Source organism: Ostrinia nubilalis, chromosome Z (genome assembly GCF_963855985.1).
Source record: "Ostrinia nubilalis chromosome Z, ilOstNubi1.1, whole genome shotgun sequence".
Classification (NCBI taxonomy): Eukaryota; Metazoa; Arthropoda; class Insecta; order Lepidoptera; family Crambidae; genus Ostrinia; species Ostrinia nubilalis.
The window spans coordinates 4,378,052-4,390,251 of NC_087119.1; the positions used below are offsets into that span (position 1 = coordinate 4,378,052).

General features: G+C 36.7%; 1 protein-coding gene across 1 annotated transcript in view; it reads right to left on the reverse strand.

Moving 5' to 3' along the window:
- LOC135086928 (solute carrier family 35 member B1 homolog) overlaps positions 1-8,425 on the reverse strand; it is a 28,444-nt gene extending 20,019 nt beyond the window's left edge. The window contains exons 1-6 of the mRNA XM_063981753.1: positions 8,045-8,425; positions 7,653-7,775; positions 7,037-7,270; positions 6,882-6,943; positions 6,367-6,514; positions 406-541 (exon numbers count right to left, since the gene is read on the reverse strand). Coding sequence (XP_063837823.1) covers positions 406-541; positions 6,367-6,514; positions 6,882-6,943; positions 7,037-7,270; positions 7,653-7,775; positions 8,045-8,236 — 895 coding nt within the window. The 5' untranslated portion in view covers positions 8,237-8,425. The remainder of the gene's footprint in view (positions 1-405; positions 542-6,366; positions 6,515-6,881; positions 6,944-7,036; positions 7,271-7,652; positions 7,776-8,044) is intronic.
- Positions 8,426-12,200: the final 3,775 nt, after the last annotated feature.

Below are 12,200 nucleotides of genomic sequence, written 5' to 3' on the forward strand. Positions count from 1 at the left end.
TGTCACTTTCAAATTCTCAGCAACGAAAACGCCGACCAATGAAGAGACTACGAAACTACGACTACCCTTGGCTCCTGATGTAGGTAATTTTTCTTGAGATTGCATCAAAAAAATTAAAAGCTAGTCTTAATCCTTCCTTTGATTCAACAAAATTGACAAACCAACGAAACGAAACCTTGCATGTAAACTCTCAAGTTAGTTGCCGTTAGATGGCATTGTTCTGTTTTGCGAAAAAGCTGCACCGCGGTGTCCAGATAATAAATATACTATACGACTGTCATCCATTATTGACTTCTTATTTAAACTCATGTCCCAACAGCCTAGTTATTCCGTGGTGTATTCAGATCTACTTTTTTCAATTTATGGCCACACAAATTTTCAACCCAATAAAGTGAAAATGTATACCTGAAAACACGAAGATAGCTCCAATCCATTGACGCCCCAGGAGCACATTACCAAATATAATAACAGATGCTAGAACGGTGAAGAACTTTCTTGTCGTTGTCACAACGGAGCATGGAAGTGGGCCAAACTCGGACACCTGAAATGTATAATACAAAACAAATTAATTATATTATAAATCGCAATAATAAGTCATAATATTGTTTGACTATTGTAAATAATTGTTTTTAAATATAGGTTAACTGAATTTTATATGGAAATCTTTGGGGAAGACCTTGTCCAGCAGTGGACGTCATTTGACTAATATGAACAATAGATTGACCAGACCGGGTCCTTAGTAAAAAGAGCTAAGTATCAGAATCACCACCATATTTAAAATAATGGTTTCGGATTCTTATTACAGCTGATGATATTTAAGGAAATATTAAGAATAAAATACAGCTCTTGTGCACCTCACCAGTCACGACCTTGTGGTAAATTGAAATATATTTTTAGGGCGTATGAAATACAAGCATATAGTATAAATAAAATAGTACAAGTTAAACAAAACAATAAAACTTGTATTATTGAGCAGAGACGATGCACAGCATCTGGTGAGAGATGCGTCCACTTCCGGTGTAGTTTTTAACCATTTTATACCTTAAATGACGTCATTTCCGCAATTATTTAATAGGAATTGATTTGACTTACTTCCGTTTGCCGCCATTTTAGTCACCTGGGGGCGAGCTTGCTCGGAGTTCTTCATAGAGAGCTCACCAGGAGGCCTTCTTGGGATGCTGTGCATCGTCTCTGCTCAATAATACAAGTTTTATTGTTTTGTAAAACTTGTACTATTATTCGGCATGTGACGATGCACAGCATCTGGTGAGAGACTTGTTTATTAGCTCCTGGTGACTACTTACCAGTGGCGCTAGGTGATGAAAGTTTTCGAGTTTCTGTAACAGAACTAGATTAGAACATGATTAATTTCAGGGTATTAACATGTTTTGTTCTAAATGCCCAGTGAGAGCAGCACTAATATCACAAAGTAGGAGGAATAAACTGGAAAGCTACTGAACTGAATTCAGAAATTCTTTCCTCATTAAAATGCAGATTGAGTGTGTATTGATATAATTTGCCCGCATGGCAGTAATATTCATGCGAGTCATCGACATAAGTTTATAATACAGGCGTACGATGTGATTGAAGAGTATCCAACATGCTTTAGATCTGTTGATTGAAAGTTATTAATTAAATAATATGTTATTTGGTGTATCGGTCGTAGATCAGTTAATAAAAGTGTCTGCCTTATAATATTGCTATTATTGTTCTGCCTACGCCAATATCTCATTAAATAATTTCATCTATGGCTAAATATCAACCCAAATTAAAGATGCCACAACGAAGTCGACAATGCCAGGAGAGGTTTTAAATCCAACAACCTTTATACTGTTTTTATTCATGTAGATTCCTAGTATTACTTGGTGTTGAAAAATAAATAAATAATGTGTTATTATATTCCGCTGTTCGCCTCTGCTCGCCTGATTCCAGTAACTTACGCAACCGTAGCAAGGGCATACCTATGTTGTTTTTTGGGATTTGCTGTCATTTTTCCCAGTTGTTTGTATGATGCCGTAACGGTGCCGAATTTACTCGTAGGTCAAGGTTTATTAACTTAATCTTGAAATTATTCAGGTGAGACTATGTTTTGTCATGTCAGCAGCTGATGTAGATGGTAGGAGAAAAATATACATAAGCTAGTCTGCGAGAAGCCTCGTAAAGGTCACATTTTAGATACCTACTGTTGGGTTTAAGGCCTTTATCAGGAAGTGAAATTGGTTAAGCTTTTATGCTTAGTAAGAAAATTAAAGTTATCTTTAATATAGTTTTAGATTAGTAATACCAGCCCCCCTAGATAAGTAGCACTTTTTGATCGAATCGAAAATTGGATACGTTATAACTTCATATAGAAAAAAGAGGGCTAATCGACCATCCTTCGACTGGTTTGCGATTTTAAAGTGAATTTTGTTGAGACCCACAGGGCATAAAGGTAGTAGAAGAGTAGATAAACGATTTAGTCTAGCAGATAAATCTTGCTGTCGAGCTTCAAGAGGTGAGTATATAGCTACGACTGTTTTCCTTAGGCCATTAGTTTAACCACCAAGGCCAGGTTATTTTATAAGTTTTTAAAGTGGAATTTTGCCAGGTATGTTTTAGGAACGATACCTTATTACCCCCAACTCAACATACTAAAAAAAAATTACATGTTACCTGATCCTGACGATTCCGTATTTTGAGGGTCGGCCTCGAGCCCTGCTAAGAAAAGCCAGAAAGGTCACTTCGAGGTGCTAAGCAGGTACCTTTTGCTGTGGTGAGAAACGGGACAGCAAAGATTTAGCCTAGTTTACCACCATAGCCACCCTGGTAGAAGTCGTTGCAAAGGCTGCTGGTGAATCTCTGTGGGGTCTCTGGATATCCAATTTCCCGAACTTTTGGAATATTTGCCTTTGGATCTGAACCCAGGAGATGCCACTAAGTAGGTTGTTTTCCCCGTAAATCGACCTAGATCATCGTCAGATAAAATTGATTGAATCGACCTGGGAGATAATATTTTGCGCTGTCAGAGCTATTTTTACCCGACTGAACCGGAAGGAGGTGATGTTTTTCAAGTTGAAAAGTTAGAGAGACAGTTCCAATAGAGGCTCTGAATGTGCCCCTTCCTCCCTTAGTTTCGAGTATAGGCTATGCTTTGATTGTCCGATAGCAAAATTAGTGAACGCACATGAAATGAATGAAAGAATGAGAAATCCCCCATCGCTGATTATGATTTCTGATATTTTGTAGACATCCAGATGGTTGTTAAGAGATGCTGGGCTGGAGTCTTGTGTATTGGATCGGTTGTGTGGGGTCGAGTTGTGATGAGCCCTCACTGGAGATCAAGCTTACCATTATAGGCACTTGTTGAGTCGTATAGATTTCGTATTTACCGACAAAACCCTTAGAGATGACGACTTGTTGAACCTGAGTTCACGTAATTGACAAGGTTTAAAGTGTTCCAGAAGATAAAATGTTACACACTAATCTTCCGTTCTAGTAGTTGCTGTCTCGTCTGGTTTGTCAAAGGTGACGAGGTTTAGTAAGTAGTTTGTGATTGTATCAATGTTTTTCGGTATGCAGTAGAGAACGAGAGATTGATAATTTTAGGGTACCTTCACAATACATGCGGAGAGGCCGGCGGTGTCTCTGTGATCGGTATCTGCATCCAGATTTAGAATTTAGCATTCAACTACTTCAGATTGGATCAATACTTACATAATTGTATCTACTGATTAGGACGTTTAATAGAATAGGTTGTTTGGTCTGTCCTTCTTGCGAAGCAATATTGTGAGGGGCAGGCTCATGCTGAGCGGTGCCTTATCTGGTAATTTCAGCACCTGTTTTAACAGGATTTCGGTTTATTTGGTCAGCGTTAGACAGTCAAGAGTGTTAAAACGCTGAATAAAGCACGGCGTTGAAGGGACAAGCACCGGCTTGGAGGTGAATGGCAGACGCATCCCTGGAACCATTGTCAGGTAACAGGTTGACCTCCGCAGTCTGATGACGCCTGCCACTGCCTAAGATACGCTCAAAGGCAGCCTCCGTAGAATTTGCTGAGTGGAAAGTCACTTGACTTTGCTATTCTTATTTGGTCAGCGCTGGACAGTCAAGAGTGTTAAGACGCTGCATAAAGCACGGCGTTGCAGGTACAGGGGCAAGCACCGGCTTGGAGGTGAATGGCAGACGCATCCCTGGAACCATTGTCAGGTAACAGGTTGACCTCCGCAGTCTGATGACGCCTACCACTGCCTAAGATACGCTCAAAGGCAGCCTCCGTAGAATTTGCTGAGTGGAAAGTCACTTGACTTTGCTATTCTTATTTGGTCAGCGCTAGACAGTCAAGAGTGTTAAGACGCTGAATAAAGCACGGCGTTGCAGGTGCAGGGGCAAGCACCGACTTGGAGGTGAATGGCAGACGCATCCCTGGAACCATTGTCCGGTAACAGGTTGACCTCCGCAGAATGATGACGCCTGCCAATGCCCAAGATAGGTACGCTCAAAGGCAGCTTCCATAGAATTTGCTGAGTGGATGGTCATTTGACTTATTGGTCGTCAAGGGGACCTGAAGGGACTGATTTGGAATCCTTGGCTTTTTGTTCTAAATCGAAGGGAGTTATTTTGAGGCTTATGTATTTGCTTTAAAGATAATAAGATGTGTAGGTAAAGGTTACTTACTTATTAGTATTTGACGATTTGTAAGAACTAATTTAATTAGTCTAAGCAAATAAAGATGTTATTATTATGTTTTGATTTTGCTTGAAGTGACCGGCTAGAGAACCAAGGTCGGATTATTTTTTAGATATCACCAGTACGAGCACAGGGTGATTTTGCCGAACAAAAATCCAGCACTGGGAGGGTGCTCCTCGCACAATGCTTATTAGGCATCTTAGCCAGGATACGCTCATGACATGTTCAAATTCAAAAAACGTTTATTGCATGTCACATTACAATTCGTTGTTGCAAAATAGAAGTATACATGTTCGATGCACTTAGCACATTTTGTCATACTTATTAAGCTTCTTTAATTTGCAAAAGACATTAGAATTTAATAATTCAAGCTGTAAGCTGGCTCAGTGTTGGGGGTGGCCGCCCAGTCTACTAATAGTTGTAGTTTAAAGCGTTTTGTTGATGTGGTAAAGCATTTGTAGGTGCTTTATTTTATGAGCACAATGAGCCTTTTTAAAGGGGTATTTATTAAGAAACTCGTACCAGAAAGAGTTATCGTTCGATTGTGGTGATGCTAACAACGTATTTTGATTGGTAATGTTTGCGATTGGGGCTGACGGGGCCGCCGTTAGAATTGTATAAGATGGTTGTGGGTACGTTATTCAATCTATTTATACAATATAGAGATTCGCGAGAATGCTCATTTGATCGAAAAGAGTGTTAAAACTATCAGAATCCCACGTACCTCGTTTCATCCGTTTTGAATCTCGCCGGGGTCCGAGTTTCTCCGGTATCCGACGCTCTGGGTCCACCTGCTCGTCGTCCGGAAGACACTCGTCCCCTTTGGCGCCAACCACCATCACGTACATGTCGTTCGCGGTCACACACGCGCGGTCAATTGCACTTTTTAATTTTAAACTTAGTATAAGAACGTTGAGAAATAAATTATTTCAGTAAAAATCTGAGCAGAGTTTCTGCTTACGATGTTGCTAGTTTGGAAGTTAAAGACGCTAAGAAGAACTCCGAGCAAGCTCGCCCCCAGGTGACTAAAATGGCGGCAAACGGAAGTAAGTCAAATCAATTCCTATTAAATAATTGCGGAAATGACGTCATTTAAGGTATAAAATGGTTAAAAACTACACCGGAAGTGGACGCATCTCTCACCAGATGCTGTGCATCGTCACATGCCGAATAATAAATAAATATACTAAATCTATTCCATCTACTCGCACAACAAACGATTAAAAAATACGCAATACTATTGAATCCGAAAAAAATCCCATAAATATTGAGTAAATACAAAATGTGATATTAAAAAATTTGGTTCATGGAGGAGGCACAGTATTCACATGCAACAGGTTATTATGTAGGTTTAAATAAAGTGATTAAATGTATTCAGTTATATTGAAAGACTTGTCATATTCATGGTGATATAGGTTTCAGTGTCAGACTGCCGATTTAAGATTCCACAAAAACAAGTTCGATCCCAGTCTACAAGACTTTTTTGGGTATAAAGTAATCTGTAAAAATAGCTGTTTGACAAAAATGCCGAATGAAAATAACATCTTATGCTGTTTATGAAAAGGTGCTAAATGTAATATTTTATGTTTTGTTTTACCTGAAAATTTTATTTTTACTTTCTTTATATGGTTTTAATATTGAGATGAATTTTGGCCATGTTAATTTATGTTTAATGTTTATTGAGTATAAAATAAAACATACCATGAAAAATATGAATAGCTGTCCTAAAGCTCCCATAAACGCCAAACCAGCAAGGTACAGTAGCACCTCAGGATATGTTGATACAAAGGTTGTGAATCTGGATATTTCACCAGTCAGCGGGATACAGATGGACAGGATAATGGTGGACCTGGAAAAATTGAAAATAAATACGTATTACATATAGAATGCAATATAATTTTGAATACAGACTAATAATGTAGGTTGAATCTGCACAATATCCGGTAGTTTTTTCCTATGGACTACTACAGGCAGTTTCAATTTAGCTTTTACTATCTAGTCCTTGAGCCCTATGAGTTGTGTTTATTAAAAGAAAAATACCCTGGTTCGCTCCAGAAAATCTTATATTATGAAATGAAAAGATTAACAGATCGCTTTAGCAAAATGCTTTGCACATTAGAATACAAAATAAAGTATAAGAATTCGCCATGCCATTTATTTTTCACAAGATATTATAAATATTTTTACAAGTAATACAGATTCTCATTTTTACATACCACCAATTAGTGTTTAACATCATGGAGTAGGCTGTAGGCGAAGATTCACTTTTGATTCTTTCCTGAAGGAGATAAAATGATATGAATTATAAGAATTCAGGCAAACTTTATGTATTATTCTTGATTGAAGTAAAAAAACATAAAATATTTATTACCTGGACAGCACCAGTAAGACCATCCATTGTGAGAGACAGAATCAATAGCAATTCACCGACACCAAAACCTTGCGAATCATCTGAGCCTTTCTTGACTTGATCCTTGTACATGAACAGTACTACTCCGATAACAATCAAGAGCACAAATAAATATTTCTTGAGAGGATATGATTTGTGACCAATTAATACTCCAAGAACCATAACTGGAATTGGTTTAGCTGCTTTGCCTACAACCTGAAAATATAAGATGTTTTGACTATTACTTAACTTTCAGTTCTACACACAGTTCACTTGAAGTCTCGTATTTACTAAGCTAAATAAAATTAAGACACTTCTAACTCCATTGTTTCATCAAATCTATTACCTAAATCATCAAGCACAAACAGATATCAGGATTTTTTATGGGTAAAATTTGTAAAACAATGGCAAGGATATAATGAAGAAGTAAATATAATTATAACAGATCCATGCACATGATGATCACATCATTTATTTTACTACTGCCCTGTGTAAGTACAGTTAAGTTCAAAAGCTAGAGCAAGGACATGTTTTATATGTTCACTAGCTTTTGCCTACAACTGGCTTCACCCACTGAACTGAAAATAAACTAGTTTACCTGTGTCGGGTAATTTATCCATTGCAGGGCCATGTTAGAGCTGATCATACCCAACAAGTAGGTCAGAGCTGATGAAAAGTAGTACACTTTCTTAGTTGTATCAACTTCATGTTTCCACGACACCTGAAACAATTTATAAACATTAATTTCTCTTGTAAAATTTAACAAATATTGTAGTATGTAGTACCTACCTACCAAAGCAAATTTTGCAATAGATATTTCTTATAAAAATCTGGATAGGATTCAGGTTCAGAGCATTTAATGTAATCATAAAATATTTCAAAACTTCTGTATTTAGTAGACATGAGTTATGGCCCAAGTATCAAACATGGATTGTGAGATATAAATTCAAGAAGTTAAGATTAAATAAATATTACAGAATTGAATATTACCATTAGTATTTGCGCGAATACATAGTTCACAATACACTGAACTAACACCAAAGATAGAGTACATGTGAACTTGTCCCCATCACCATACTTTCCACGTGTAATTTTCTCTTGTAACATTGCAAAAATAAAATAGCAAACAAATATACCGCCCGCGTACAGAATAAACCGAAATTCGCTTCTTGCCCGAGACATTTTGGAAAGTTTTATTCAGAATACTGAATTAAATTATGAAAGATCACACAATATTATAGCACTAAATATAATCACAAGACACTTCTCTGTCTACAAAGGACACGTAATACAATAAATTGCATTTAAATCAGATCAACAGTCTATAAATCGACAAACGAGCAAATGGGCAAATGTGAAAACAACACGTAGGTATCATCAATCAATTTGACGTTGACAAAAATTGAGTAACCATAGACTAAAGAGAACACTGTGAGAATGTTTATTTGAACGATCCAAGAAAGAATAACAATATTACGTACTATCTTTGAGCACGGGTTATACGGAGGCAAATCATAAACTACTAAAACGTGTGGCCATGACCATAATAATTGTATGTTTGTATTACAGCCCGACCAAGAACATAAAAACCCTCACCATGTTGCTGAAAAGTATGTTATTAATAGATAATAACTATTAAAATAATTGACTCCGTGCTTAGTGATATTACCAATGCTGGTCAATGGTGGACAAATACTAAAGTTATCTTTCTATAATGTTTTCTTTGTGCAAAATGCTATCTACAGTATGTTTTTACACACTAGACAATTTTTGAAGACCTATCCATACCCGAATATATCAGGGATGTTATGGATATCCGTAACCGTAACCGAAACTTTCGGATGTCCGAAATAAAATATATCCGTACTTAACCGTAACTGATTAAAAAGTTTCGGATAGTTTCGGATGTAATGGCATTAATATGAAAAGGCATAACAGCCCGATTTAGCTTTATAGCGCCATCTAGAATCAATTTTAATTTTTTAATTACTTTTTATTCGATGTATATAGTGTGCGGCCATGAATGAACCGTTTTGGACCACTATTGCAAATTGCATTCTAAAGCATAAATATCCGTAACATACGTAACGTATTATTCCTATATCCGTAACCGTATCCATAACCGAAACTACATAATTATCTATAACATCCCTACAATAATTATACCGATACCCCACACGTATGGGTTTGATGAAAAAAAATTATTTTGAGTTTCAGTTCTAAGTAGTTATGGGGAACCCCCAAAATTTATTGCTTTTTTTTCTATTTTTGTGTGAAAATCTTAATGCAGTTTACAGAATACATCTAAATAAATACCAATGATTCAACAGTATTGCTCTTATAGTTTCGGAAAAAAGTGGCTGTGACATTGGACAGAAAGACGGACAGACAAACATAATCTATAAGGGTTCCGTTTTTTGCTATTTGGCTACAGAACCCCAAAAAATCTAAACGATCTTATAAAATGGCAATAAGCGCCATCTCATGTTTCATCTGTTAAACAGGTGCTAGCATAGTCGACGGTAGTAGACTCAGAATACAATAAATAACTTTGCACGTGAATTTACTTGATTAGAAACCAAACAACATACGCGTTAATAGAAACTAAAACGTATTTAAATTGTTTTTATATTATTATACCTACTTAAGTAGTTTCTTTATTTCCATATAGGGCAAGTGACCCGGTTGTGGCCACCGACCCCTTTGTGGCCATTTAGAACTTCAAATCGTTATAACTAAGGCAAAGACTAAATATTACTCTACGGTTTACGGGAATAAAAATATCTAATATTAGCAACACTGATAGCGTTAACAGCTTTGATGTGTCAAGCTTCACTTCAATCCAACAAGTCATTATTTTTTGAGAAGCGTTAATTGTTTTAAGTCTTAGCAAAAAGGCTAAGGCGAGCGGGTGAGTAAACAATCATTATTTTCTAAATCCTTCTTATTTTTTTAAATGTTTATGTTAATCCTTAATAAAGAATACACTGTCTAAGTGGTACTAATGATATTTTATCGCTATTTGTTTATTAAGGGGTTTATGAGAGGTGGCCACTAATGGAGCCAGAATGAATGAATTTTCCCATCTTTGGCCACATGAATGGCCAAAAGTGGTGCACGAAGAACCCCACTTTTGGCCATTTAGTTTTTATCGTGATTTTTCAATTTAATTACTTAGCTATTTTGATATAAGTAATCGATTCATTTTCAGAGTTACGATTATAATGCCTCCATCGAAACCAAATACTAAAAAAATCGGTGTTGTGAAAAGAAAATTGTTCCAGTACTAACCGCATAAACTTATACTATAGGTTAATGTTGATTTCAATTCAAGCTGAGATATTATATTTCATACTAGCGGCCGCCCACGACTTCGTACGCGTGGATCCCGTTTTACCCCCTTCATCTATCTTACGCGGTTTAGATTTTTCGTACAAATGTTTTTTCCCGCTAACTCCCGTTCCCGTGGGAATTTTGCAATATCCTGTTGTAACTAAGCTTTAAGTTTACTAAGGTACCTGCATGCAAAATTTCAAGCGTCTAACTTAGGCGGTTTAGATTTTTCATACAAAAGGATTTTCCCGCTAATTCCCGTTCCCGTGGGAATTTCGGGAATTCCTTGTAACTAAGCTCTAAGTTTACTAAGGTACCTACATACCAAATTTCAAGCGTCTAACTTAAGCAGTTTAGATTTTTCATACAAAAGGATTTTCCCACAAATTCCCGTTTCCGTGGGAATTTCGGGAATTCCCGTTCTCGTGGGAATTTCAGGAATTCCTTGTTGTAACTAAGCTTTAAGTTTACTAAGGTACCTACATACCAAATTTCAAGCGTCTAACTTAAGCAGTTTAGATTTTTCATACAAAAGGATTTTCCCGCTAATTCCCTTTCCCGTGGGAATTTCGGGAATTCCTTGTTGTAACTAAGCTTTAAGTTTACTAAGGTACCTACATGCCAAATTTCAAGAGTCTAACTTAAGCAGTTTAGATTTTTCATACAAAAGATTTTCCCGCTAATTCCTGTTCCCGTGGGAATTCCTAAGTATACTATAACCTGCCCAGGAGTATGAAAAATAATTGTACCAAGTTTCGTTAAAATCCGTCGAGTAGTTTTTGTTTTTTTTTCGATGAATTTTGATGGCCAAAACTGGCACATGACTGTGGCCAGAAATGGGGTAAAGCTGGCCAAAAATGGCACAAATTCCCATTTCTTTTTCTTTTCTACAGGATTATTTTTCCATTGAATCATTATGAAAAAAAATGTATCCTTAGGCTAGATCTAAATATATTTAATCACTTTTTACAAGAAATAAGTCCGTGATAACAAAAACTGTAAAATGATATAGCCTCAAAGTCTAAAAAATTCTTAAAATGGCCAAAACCGGGTCACCTGCCCTAGATGTCGTTAAAATCGAATCCCAGTTTGTAGGTTCACATATGACGTATAGATGGCGCTAACATCCTGGTAATCCGTGGGAGAGCCACGCTTCGGCATGAATGGGCCGGCTCGACCGGAGTGATACCACGGCCTCACAAAAAACCGGCGTGAAGCAGCGCTTGCGCTGTGTTTCGCCGAGTGAGTGAGGATACCGGAGGCCCAATTGGGGGGGAATGGGATTTAAAAGGTTGGCAGCGCACTTGTGACTACACTGATGTTGCGGGTGTACATGGGCGACGGCAATTGCTTACCATCAGGTGATCCGTCTGCTCGTTTGCCTCCTATCACATAAAAAAAAAAAAAAAAAAAGGTGGACTTAATGATACGAATAGTAGTAAGACAAGGCCAAAGCCAGTGAGAGAATGTTATTTTAGTACTTATTTAAATTAAAATTATAAAAAAAAGACTCGCGCATACACTTTTATAAGTTCATCGATTTTAAAAAGTTAAATTAGGATTCTACTGTAAAATTATAATATTTTATGACCATTAATCAGTAGTGTTTTATTCCAACACAAAGTGCAAATGTTTAAATTGTTTATTTAATTTTGATTTTAACTAATTACCATTAATTTGAAATATTTTATAAACATATTTGCTTGCATTAATTTCATGTAATGCATTTACACAACGTGATGTTTTTGAGAATAAATAAATAGGTATAATATGTATTTTGTAACTCATGCAAAAGCTAAGTCAAAAACAAAAA